Raw genomic sequence first — 12,537 nt, forward strand, 5'->3', positions numbered from 1 at the left:
GGCTCCGTTTATGCGAGCTCCAGGTAGTGACAGTGCCAATACTACCTTTCCTAGCACATTCACCATAGTCTATTTCACACGCTACATAGCATAACTCCAATATGAGCTAAAGTTAAAGGAGACAGAGAAGATAAACTCACAGGATCAGCAAACAGACTCACCTTGCAGCATGGTCTCAAACAAAAGGGATTCATAAAGGCCACTCCCACACTTAAATATCTCTTAATAAGTCATCAGAAATCATAGAACATCTTTAGAAGGAGCAGATGTTTACCTTAAGCTAGCTCGGGCCATGTTAAAGTTAATATTTTAACAAAGCAAGGCAAGCTAACTGCTAGCGTGCTCTGTTGAATTCTTTGAGATGGCTGTCAGAGATGGCAGAGGTATGATCACATAATCCAGTTTGAGCTATAACAGGTGGTGTGTTCCACGTTTTATTTCCCAATTGCTCAAGGTGTCATGGGGGCTAGGAATAAGGAGGGTACATGTATGACAATTCACCCCTTTTTGACATGTAGAATATTTTCAATATTTTTGTATCAAAAATTCTGTTTTCACTTTTATACTACTGTTACTGTCTATTAAACTTTGAAACCCCCAATAAAAAGAGTTACAAAGAAAAAGATTATTACATTGTGTTACTATGTTGCTCCAACTATCAGATGATAATGCCTATAAAACAGAAAAGTCTACCTGAAGAGCAGCATGATGGGAAATGCCTTGTTGAGCGGTGGCGTGAACACCACACTTAACTGGATGGCCTGCTGCAAGTGCTCCTGGGTAATGTTGAAGCTGTGGTAGTTGACCTGCTTGCTTAGGAGGACGTACTCACTCACAGAGCTCTTCTGAAGAAGAATGCGAAAACATGGTCACCCACTTTTTTTTAACAGTGTGCTCTACTGTAATTACATGAAGAAACAGCGACATACGTTTCTTGGTGGTTGCTGCAGCTCGATGTTTATAGGCTGGACAAGGGAGCGAACTGGAATCTTCCTTCTCGTGCTGCACTTGTACAGACTCAGGTCAACCACTGGTCCGCTCAGCTGGAATCAGCAGAGGAAAATGAGAGCAATGCCTTTCTCTTTAATCACTTAGTGTCATTGCATCACGCCAGTCTCACCCTTCCAGGAAAGTGGACCCAGGTGTAAGGGTTGTGGGTGAGCTCAGTCAGCAAGCTGAGCACACACGGTTGATGTGGTCTGCTCTCGGTCTCTCTACTGCGATGAACAGACAGAAGCTGGATCAGGGAGGCAGGCATGTAGAAGGTGGTTGAGCCACTGCTGATGACTGTGGAGGTTTGGCTTTGGTACATGGCGTTTAAGGCAATAAGACCAGTGTTGACTCTGTGCTCCTTTGCCTCGTGGAACAAGATGTACTTCTAAAAAAAAAGAAGAGGATCGGCAATGAAGAGATAAATGTGACGTACAGGTATGAAAATATGTAAGTTCATGAGTCTGCATGCACAAGAACATGTTTGTTTTCTCTCACCAGCATCAGGTCTGAAGCAGTCTGCAGAATATCAGCTATAAGCTGCAATGCCTGCTTTGTTGAAATCGATCCGTCTCGTTTGATGTAAACACTGCTGGGTGAGTCCTGTATTTCATCATGTGGGTCTGACTTTAATGTCTGTGTAATGTCAGCACTGGTGGACATTGCTGGTGTGAAGTCATTACTAGCGACAGCAGCTTGCAGGCTGTATGACAGCAGGGAAACTAGGGTGTTGAGTGTCTTCTGGTCCAAATAGAACCGGCCTGGAGCACTGGACTCTGAAAGCTGCTTTGAGATGACCTGAACATGACCTGTCACTCGTCTTGCACTAGAAAATGTCACCTAAACAAGATAAACCAAGTATCAGAAATAATCTTTTAGCATGCATCTCTCAGTGTCTCTTCTCAACAAAAGTCCATGAAAGGAGACGACTTCCCACCTACCTGACTTGTAACTTGTAACAGGTTTTTGAGAATGCAGATGTTATCTACCATTGATGCCTAGGAATATATAACATGTTATTTATATGCTGAGAGAGAGAGTAGATAGATTTGTCAAAATCAGAAACATAACCCTGATAATCTTGAGGTGCAGTATAGGTCTGTGTGTGTGTACCTGTTCACTGCTTTCAAGCTCACACACGGTGCTAATGAGCACATTGCGTGTTCGTCTCTGTGCGTGTGTGTTGGCTTCAGTGTCCAGGCTGAGTCTGTTCAAGATGCTGGAGAGCAGACTGATGTAGTTACGAATCTCCATATTGTTTCCAAGCCGCACCAGAGCCGAAAGGTTCCTCAGACCTGACTCTGAACTGGAGAGAAATGGAAATTAATAACACAACAATATATTGTATAAATAGTAAGACAGTAACTTGTTAAAATGTACAACTCCAGACATGATTGCAACACAAAAGATGACTTAATTAAGGGTACATTAAAATTCGATATATTCTAATTAGCCATTTAAAAGCAATAGACTGAATCACTGTGACGTCACGCTAACACTTCCCTAGTAGGCAAGAGAGAGCCGTACCTGTAACGTTTAAAGATATACAGTTAAACACGGTGATATGACCTATCTGACATTTCTGTTGTGCTTATTTTACATACCGTGTTGCTTTGCTAGTATCTTCAATAAATCAAATCTAGAAACTACGCGTTGTACCACTGTGGACCAGGGCCCCAGGAAGTGCAGCAAGCTTTGAAGTAAATTTTTGTAGTGGCCAAACAGTGGTACTGCAACTTCAGGGGTCCCTCACATGTAGCCCTGTGGCCCAAAAAATACTTTTTCCCATTGACTTACTGGGCGAGAGTGACATCTGTAAATCTGTGGATACAAGTTTTTGAGCATTGCAACCTCCTCAATCTAACTCGTTTCACTGCTGGGATTTGAACCATTCAGTCCAATAACATTTGGAAAATCTTTAAGAGCCGCACAATTAAATCATTTTATCCCTATTCAAATTAGCAGAGCGCTAAACCAGAAGTAGCCGGCTCGGCAGACGGAAGTAAGATGCTTGGCTACACTCAGTCACACTCTGATGCTTTAAGTCCCTAGCGTGATTGCTCTATGGGCCACACAGTGCGCAAATAATGCTGATCATCCGCAGATTGTCCAGGTAATTTCACACCTGCCAGTTGAACCATTTTGGCTTCATGTACTGGTGAGCAACTCTCATCAGACTGAATGGGTCCCACCTCCATTGCTATATCTAGGTGTCTTAATACATTCATGCTGTGGATGGGGGCCATAGCATAACGTATTTTAGCCACCTTAAAAGACCCACTTAAAAAAATCAATATCAGTTTCAAGTGTAAGCTATATTTGAAATATTTCAACCACTTTACCTTACACACAGAGGCAGCAGACCAGCATCTCCAGTGTTTTAAAATTACTGTTTTTGTCAGTGGAGTCCGGTGGCTGTGAGATAACGGACTTAGTTTTCCCCGTCAGAAGGGGCTGTTTGACAGCAAGATAAAACAATGAAAATACTTCATATATAGCTAATCCAATCTCACTCCGAAGTCGTCAAAGTCCGGCACTTGGGCAGTGACTTCAGCGTCAGACACTGACGAAAAAAGCGTCCTTTAAAGTTGACATGATACATGGCTGGTCGCTGTTATAGTTTAACAGTGCTCGGCCATGTCAAGGGGAAACGTGGTGGGACAAGAACTAAAGTTAAGGAGGCGAAAGTCCAAGTAGGGTGGGTGGGAGTCTTGGTGGATGGGTCCAAGACACACCAAACTTCACCTGGGTGAGTGGTGTTCGCTTCACGCAAGATTATAAAGCCAAACCCTGTTCTTTTTTCCTAAACCCAACCACGTGCTTTTGTTGCCTAAATCCAAACATGCGTTTTTGTTGCCTAAATCAAACCACATGCATTAGTTGTGAGAGGAAAAAAAACATCTATTCGCGTTGTTTTACTGACGTTGTGCTTTTATTTTGAAAGAGACTGTATGTAGACGATAAATTTCAAGTTAAAAGAGAAGAGTACTTTGAAAGAAGACAATGCATGTAACAGGCAGAACTTGAAGGGGCATCCCAGAACGTCAAAAACAACCAACGCTCCCAGGGTACCTTTCACATCGTATCATGGAAGGTCCATGACCAAACATCGATATGTGACGAGGTCGGAGTGAGAATGTGTTGATATAGTGTAGGTTGCACTTACACTGATTTATCTCAGGTGGGCATTTTTCAGGTGGCTACAAACTACCAAACTAAAGCAGTATGTGCTCCGTGCCATCACATTGTTTGTACATAACACAGGGCTTTTTACCCAGCTGTTAATGTAAATAAAACTTATGATTTGGTTATTAATTTAAACTTTCATGGATTATGAAAACAGATTAAATTCACAAGATTAAAGTCATTTCAGAGTCAGTCTTTTCAAAATGTGTACAGTAGTAAAGTACATGATGTACACCTCTATAAAAAAAAAAAACATGACATGGTGACTCTTACAGCTCCACATCTGGATCAAGATGAGAAGAAGAGGAGGTGTCTCTGAGGAAGCTCGGTTGGACTTGGACTGTGACAGGACAGGGTTTAGTGGCCGTCCCATAGGTGCTGCTTCTGATCTCTGTGTAAATTGTGACTACAAGCCCAAAAAATCAATCTGTCAGTAAGTTATCATGGTACTGCCTCAGTATGCACTGTAAAAGTTACAAATCAGTGTGTCCGTGTGTTTGAGATTACCTTTATAGTCATCACCGGGGTCACCAGAAGATAGGCTGAAGTAGTACTGGAAGTCTCGCCCCTGATACAGCATCCTGGGAGGTCTGTCTCCTACACTGACACTGTACTCATACAGTAGGTCCTTCAACACACAAACATGAGAAGGTTGACATGCAGTGAACAGTGTGAATTTATTTAAGCTGGGGCAAAAAGATGGATACATTTGTAGATACTTCTTCCTGTGTATCTTTATTTTAAAATAAGAAAATTTTCCATTTATAAAAACCTACATTTCCCCAGTGAACCGGATGGGTAATTATGAGGTAGCAAAGAAAATAGCCCAGATATTGAGGAAGGTACGATTAAAAACTGAGAGGTAGCCAAGAATGATTATTTGAACTTAAATATTTAAAAAGGGTTTCTCTGTCTTTTCAATTATAACAAAAAGTTTACCACATCTAAAAGGGTACATCTTTAAGCATTCGCAACAGTGCTACAAGTGCTTACTAGCTTACTAGCTAACGTTAGCTATCCAGTTAATGTTAGCACTCGCTAGCTAGCTAACTTGGTGCTAGCTACAGCAGCACATTTTAATCAACACTGTCATTGTAGCATAAGTTTGGTTAATGTGTGGGTGGAGATAACAGTCAAATGTTGGTGAAAATACTCCACTGACCATTTGTAATTCACCATTTAAAAAGAAGATGAAGACAAGGTGGTAAAAAAAAGAAAAATCGCCGTCACTTCCGCATAGACCTTTTTACTGTTAGTAAACAACAATATGACGGTTTTTGGTGGGCGGGGCTTAGCTGGAGGCAAAAGAATTCTCCACAGCCTATAGCTAAAACTAGCTAGCCAGTTTTGCTAGCTTGTTTTAGACAATGGAGGAAGATGATGCGAGTGGTACATTCAAAAATTCTCATTCCTAGTTTTGGAGCTTACTGAATTTATGAGCGCACCATGTCAGGTCACTCACTCTCTGGGACCAGGAAATGTTACTTGAAAAAGTAAACACTGACCAACGGGACCAGACTGCCCGTATGCTCTCACTCAGTCACAGTATTCCTGAAGGTGGGATGGACAGCACTGTAGTTGGTTACCATACCAATCTTACAAAGAGAGTTGAATGGTTTCCTCCAGTTTATTTTGCTATCGAAACTAACGTTAGCTAATGCGCTAAAAAGTTAGCATCACAGAGAAATCCAATAATCCTCTTTATACCTCCCCAAAGTCTGGACATGTAACCCCTAATATACATAACATTACGCTACCTATAGCACCTACAGAGTACTACATTGAAGCATACTAACTGAAGTATGATATAATAATAATAATAATAATAATAAACTTTATTTATATGGTGGTGTACAGTGAGAATAATAATGGACCAAGGCAGGTCCCTTGTGCAACCCCAAGACAGAGGTTATGTTTCTCAGACACATGATCTCCAAAACTAGAAAAATACATAAATTGTACAAAGATAAATGCCCTCATGTCAATTCAATTTCAATTTCAATTTTATTTATAAAGCCCAATATCACAAATCACAATTTGCCTCACAGGGCTTTACAGCATACAACATCCCTCTGTCCTTTGGACCCTCACAGCGGATAAGGAAAAACTCCCCCAAAAAACCCTTTAATGGGGGAAAAAAACGGTAGAAACCTCAGGAAGAGCAACTGAGGAGGGATCTCTCTTCCAGGACGGACAGACATGCAATAGATGTCGTACAGAACACATCAGCATAATAAATTAACAGTAATCCATATGACACAATGAGACACACACAGAGAGAGAGAGAGAGAGAGAGAGAGAGAGAGACAGACAGACAGACAGACAAACAGACAGAAAGAGTGAGAGAGAGAGAGAGAGAGAGAGAGAGAGAGATGCAGGACAGACGGTAATGACAGTAGCTTACAACAACATTAATGAAAGTAATAATATTATAATTATAGTTCTGGCTATTGTGGTACAATATGTTGAAAGTCTATATTAATATCTGACAGTATACATATGTGACAATAATCATATGTGTATATGTCAAAGGAGAGATAAAATAGCCTTTTCCTTTAAACTTTTTTCTTGAACTAAAAAATGGCTCACACAAAAAGGAAGTTATGTAACTCCCATCTGGTACAGTATGCAGGGTCAAATAATTAATACAATTATGAATGTGTGTGTGTTTAATGTATGAAACCAGAGATACCTCTTTCCCTGAGGTGCAGAAGATGCTGAAGTGTGTATATAACTCCACTCCTTTGACTGGTTGTACCTGGCACGTCATGCCTTTTGGAGCAGGGTTGGTCTTTAAGAATAGCTGAGTCCGGCCCAGGAAACTGTCTTGAAATTCTGAGAACAACAAGTGACAATCAGATTAGTATGCAGCAGGGATGCACTGACACAGCACTACATATAATGTGATTTTGAGACACCACTGTGGTTGCCCCAGTCCCAGAAAACCACATTATATTTATTCTGCATCATTCTTAGTGGACAGCTAGCACAATTAAAACAGAATTATTAGATTTTGCCCTTAAAATGGATAAAAATGTAAAAGCAGATAAGGAAATCAGACTTTGGTGATGATGCATTCTCTGCATTCTCTACTGTTATCACATTCAGTTAACACTTAGCCTCACCTATGACTTCTTGATTACCAGGTAATGTTAGCTGTATGTGTTCAGAAAGAGTTTTGTGGTCCATATCTAAGTAATAACGTACACAGTGTACAGAACCTGTATTTCAAGTTCATGTTAATTTGTCAGTGTCCATGGTTCACTTATTGTTGTGTAACTTACTGGCAGTGACCTCCAACATGTATCTGCTCCCAGGCTTTAGACTTAACGGTCTAAAGCTGAGCAAAGGGGGTGAAATGCCTGGAATGAGAGAAAAAGATGACGAAAGGCTGAGATAGGTGACTAAAGAAGATGAACTGTGTGTCTGTGAGTTTCCTGGACAATGTACCTGTATAAGTGTAGGACTCAAAAAGGCCTTTGTCTACCGGGTCTCGAGGTAAATCAAGCATGATTGGCTCCTGCATCACGACAGATGGTCTGGAATCTACCAGATTACTCCCCTCGTCTTCATGTGATGCTGGATCAAACTCTGAATCATCTCCTGGACTGTAGCTCTCACCATCCACACCTGGGAAAATGCATGGGATTAACACACAACCTCCCACGCTGGTAATATTTAGCAAACACAGACATGTACTGTACCTGTGGGCCTCCCTGCTGAAATCCCTGGGTCTCCTTCCTCTGCGCTCATCAAGGGAACATCATAATCTAAATCTGCCGTAGAATGAGCTTTAATGCACAACATAGCTACACACTGAAAATCTGCACAGGCTGTGTATACGTTACTATTAGAAGGTGCTCATTGTTATAATCAGACAAAGAAATTCAGTGGTTGCTATGTATCCTTGTAACTTGCTCTGGGTTAGCTACAGATTGGAAAACTTTTGCAGTTTAGATGTCATACAACTCTTTTGTTTAGGCTGCAAAAAAGTGAAAACAAAAATTAACAGTGGTTAAAATGACATTGTGTAATGTGAATGTGCTCTGTAATGTTAGCCCACTGATGATTATAACAGAACCTGCAGTTTGTCTCAGCGCTACTGAACTTTTAGCATCTTGCTTTAGCTGTATTAGCATTAATTCTTGACACACTGTAGGGCTAGGCCAAATAATATATACAGGGGAGGACACGTCCCCTCCGATATTTAAACACGCTAAAACGTCCACAGACAGACAGACAGATAGATGTCCTGAAAAGTCAGCTGAATGGAAAAAACAAGGTCTGAGCCATCAACACGTAGGTCCTGCCAGTCATCAGATACCCCGCTGGTATAATAAGCTGGCCAAAGGAGAAGACAGAAGCCACAGATATCAAGACAAGGAAGCTTCTCATAATGCATGGAGGGTTTCATCCCAAGGCAAGACCCTGAGACTGTACACTAAGTGTAGCAAGGGGGGGCAAGGACTAGTGAGCATCAGAGCCACTGTCCAGGACAAAACAAGCAAGATCCAGGAATACATCACGAAGATGGCCGCCAAAGATGAGCTGCTAAGTGAATACCTCAGGTAGCAAAGACCAGAGAATGCAGAAGAGGATGAACCATCATGAAAGGACAAGCCCCTGCACGGCATGTACCACCGACAGATTGAAAAAGTGGCCGACATCAAGAAATCCTACCAGTGGCTGGAAAAGGCTGGACTGAAAGACAGCACAGAAGCACTAATCATGGCAGCACAGGAACACAGCACTTAGTACAAGATCAATAAAAGCAGGGGTCTACCAGACCAGACAGGACCCCAGATGCAGGCTGTGTGAAGATGTTCCTGAGACAGTTCAGCACATAATAGCAGAGTGTAAGATGCAGGCGGGAACAGTATACATGGAGCACCATAACCAAGTGGCTGGCAAAGTGTTCAGGAAAATCTGCACTGCATGTGGGCTGGAAGTCCCATGGTGACAATGGAAGACACCTCCTAAGGTGGCTGAGAAGATCCTGTGGGGCTTCCAGATCCAGACTGACAAACTGCTAATGGCTAACAAACTGGACATCATGTTGATGTGATGATGACTTACATTTATCAGGTGGAAAGAAACTCAACTCCAATTTAATGTTGCTGTCTATCTGCTGGGTGTGTTTTGCTAGTTTGAAGTTTGCTACATCAGCTTTATAAGTTATGTTGTGTTTACAGATGTCCAAAGTCGCCAAAATATAATTAATGCCGGTTTAAAGACCCTACACACCTACAGCACACCTTCACAGATGTTTTTAATTGTGCCTGATTAGACAGTGTGGGCATGTGCAGACTGTGCTTGACTGACCTCTGTTAGCTGAGTTGCGCCTGGTAGAGCAGGACAATTTACACCTTATTGGTAGACATAGTGGAGGAAGTAGCACATAGATCTTTACTAATGGAAAAGAGCAGTGCCGAAATATTGTAAGTGCACTCAAATTTTTAAAAGTAAAAGTATAGTATTATCAAAATATTACATTATTGGATTAGAATTATTGACTTTAGTGTTGCAGCTGGTAAAGTTAGGGCTAATTTAAATTACATTATATACTGTTGGATAGCTTGTTAATGAAATAAATAATTGTTTGATTTTGTGGGACTGGCAGAGCACACAAGATTCACAGCCAACATTTCGTCTCAGTTTTTTCTCACCTAGTCGACCTCCCAAGTCACTGCTCTCCAGGAAAGGAAAAGAAAACTCCCAGTCAACAGAGGAGTCGGAATCAATTGGGAATTCGCTGATAACGTCACTCTGGCCAAAGTGGTCTGAATAGAGGACGCCGCTGTTGTCAAGGGGAAGTGGCAGGTATTCAGTGGAGGAGGACAAAGGCTTTAGGGGGTCAGTTTCCCCCAGAGAGTGATAAAAGGACTCCTCTCCTGGACATAAAGAGGAAAAGCTGTTAAATAATTCATAAAGTATCCATTTTACTGTAACTATGACCTTGCACATTATTACTTCTTGTTGATTTTCCTACTGATGCCCATGTCTTAAGTGCTTTTAAAAGTTTTTCTTAACATTGTGAGCATGGTAAATGTTACATATTCACACTTTTCTTCACATTTGATTCTAATTTATCTGCAGAATGAGATAATTCCCATTTTGAAGGAATACTTCACCCCTAAAATGACCATTTCTACATTTAATAACAGTGTTGAACATGCACCCAGAATAAATAGAGATTGCTCCTGTAAAAGTAGGCTACAGTTTCCATCACCTACCTACACAGAGGAACAGGTTGCCACCCATGCTGTACGACATAATACTGGATCATCCGTCATAAAAACAATAAAATGCACCGTCCCTTACTGAATCAATACGGGACATATTTTTTTTTATGTATTTACGTGTTCACTCTAATGTATAAACTGCAATTTCACATGGCAGCATACCTTGAATTATGTGTTTAACGTTATCAAGTCTGAGAATGTGTTACTGATTTACTTCTTTCATACCGTATAAAATCAGTGCCTAAAGTTATTTATTTTTAACAGTACTTTATATTACTGAAATCTGCTGCTAAATTTCAGCATCACATTTCACTCATTAAAACGCCAATTTAATAAATCAGCAGTCATAAAAATGTCTAAACTGCATAGCAGGCAGACGAGCAGAGCATTAGCTAGAAACCATGGAACTTAAATTAATAGGCCTACTGAATTATGTTAAATGTTTGCCAAACGTGTTAACATTTGTTTATGAGTCATATGAAATAATAAATCATTTTTAGGAGTAGATATTTACTGTAAGCTAGCTTGAACTCTGTTAAATTTGACAACATGCTAACGTAGCAAGGAGAGCTAATGGCTAACATGTTTGGTTTAAAAAGAAAACAACCTATGCTTTGAGATGGCTGTCAGACATCACAGACGTACGATCACGTTATCCCATCTGAGTTGTAACAGTTCGTGTGTTCTGCAGTTTGTTTCCTAATCATTCTATGCAAGAAGATTAGTTAGGTACTGTTACCACTGGAAGACATTGGTTCTGGTTTGACGCCAGAAGTTGCACCCATATTCATGCAAGACATCATGGGGGTTAGGAATAAGGTGGATAGTTTTGCTGTTATGAAACATGGACCCTGATGACTGTAATGTATCAAGAATTCTCAGTTTTTGGATTCTTTGTTAACCATGGACGCATGCGAGAAAAACAATGTCTTCTTCTCATATTCAACTCACCACTGTGTGAGTAACTGATAAACAAATGGTCATCTGGGGGGTGAAGTATTCCTTTAAACAGTAAAACGTCGCAGTGGCCATGGCCGCCTACACATTTTCCCATCTTACCTGATCCTGCTATTCCTGTGTTGACTAGAGAAGAGACAGGCGAGGGCTCGGGTTCTGTCAAGTTAAGATTTAGTGTTTTGGCTCTAGTTTCAAGGGCACTCTCAGTCGGAGAGACAGGAGTAGAGATATTGACAGCATGGATGTACTGTGAAGCATCTGTAGCAGGTGGATGCAGGGTGGAGGTCTGAGGGGAAGCAGCAGGGCCCTCAATGATAGTAGATGGAGCACTGAGATCCACTGTGTAACAAAATGGGACTAAAAATAAAAAAAGAATGGAATAGAATTTATTTATTTTTTCTTGCAAATGAAATAAAAGCAGTTTACACATGTCCAGGTGCATTCATATTATTATTTTTTTTTTACCTTCTATGGCAGGCTTGGATGATGCGTTAACCACATACAGGCTCCAGGTGTACTGGATGTATTCTGGGGAAATATCACAGCCTTCACACCAGGCGCTGACAGAGAAAAACTGATCCCAGTTCACCCGGTCTCCGTGGCACTGAGGGCAGTAAATTGACACCTTCCTGGGATGGAAATATTCAGATGCAAGAGTCACATGTGTATCAGGTTACAGTGCAGTCTTTAATGGTGGCAAATATTTCTAAAAATGTTTATTTAGTTCATAGCATCAAAATTTCATCCATCTTTCAATGTAAATTTGATTTGCAGACAGATTTTGCTCCATTAAGGGGGTAAAAAAAAAGCAGCAGGAGTTTTTTTTAAACATTTCAAAAGTCAAATCTGCTTGTTAATACAAATCCATAGTCTTCAGATAGCCTCCTGAGACCCTGTGTCCCCATATGAGGACATCACATTCTGGGTTTACTTGACCCTTATACTTCATTCTACTTAACTCAGACCTGTTGTCCTTGTTCGTGGACATCTAGTGGTAGTAGGACCACAATACAATAATCCGTGTCAAAACAAGATGGTAGCCATCTCTGCCAAGTCAGCCAGCAGCTGACCCTGACACAAAAGTGGACAAGGTCCAAAACCTGATCACATTTTAAGGTCGAAACTTGTTTATTTATGATTAATAATTGTTGTTTGATATGGC

General features: G+C 40.9%; 1 protein-coding gene across 1 annotated transcript in view; it reads right to left on the reverse strand.

The window, feature by feature from the left end:
• LOC125881532 (polycystic kidney disease 1 like 1) overlaps positions 1–12,537 on the reverse strand; it is a 76,642-nt gene that overhangs the window by 58,934 nt on the left and 5,171 nt on the right. Inside the window, exons 8-23 of the mRNA XM_049564640.1 lie at positions 11,841–12,004; positions 11,478–11,732; positions 9,820–10,067; positions 8,857–8,872; positions 7,881–7,919; positions 7,627–7,806; positions 7,461–7,538; positions 6,869–7,011; positions 4,684–4,804; positions 4,450–4,582; positions 2,104–2,296; positions 1,932–1,988; positions 1,489–1,830; positions 1,121–1,378; positions 930–1,043; positions 694–845 (exon numbers count right to left, since the gene is read on the reverse strand). Of these exons, the coding sequence (XP_049420597.1) occupies positions 694–845; positions 930–1,043; positions 1,121–1,378; positions 1,489–1,830; positions 1,932–1,988; positions 2,104–2,296; positions 4,450–4,582; positions 4,684–4,804; positions 6,869–7,011; positions 7,461–7,538; positions 7,627–7,806; positions 7,881–7,919; positions 8,857–8,872; positions 9,820–10,067; positions 11,478–11,732; positions 11,841–12,004 (2,493 nt within the window). The remainder of the gene's footprint in view (positions 1–693; positions 846–929; positions 1,044–1,120; positions 1,379–1,488; positions 1,831–1,931; positions 1,989–2,103; positions 2,297–4,449; positions 4,583–4,683; positions 4,805–6,868; positions 7,012–7,460; positions 7,539–7,626; positions 7,807–7,880; positions 7,920–8,856; positions 8,873–9,819; positions 10,068–11,477; positions 11,733–11,840; positions 12,005–12,537) is intronic.

The sequence above is a fragment of the Epinephelus fuscoguttatus genome, linkage group LG21, assembly GCF_011397635.1.
Source record: "Epinephelus fuscoguttatus linkage group LG21, E.fuscoguttatus.final_Chr_v1".
Lineage (NCBI taxonomy): Eukaryota > Metazoa > Chordata > Actinopteri > Perciformes > Serranidae > Epinephelus > Epinephelus fuscoguttatus.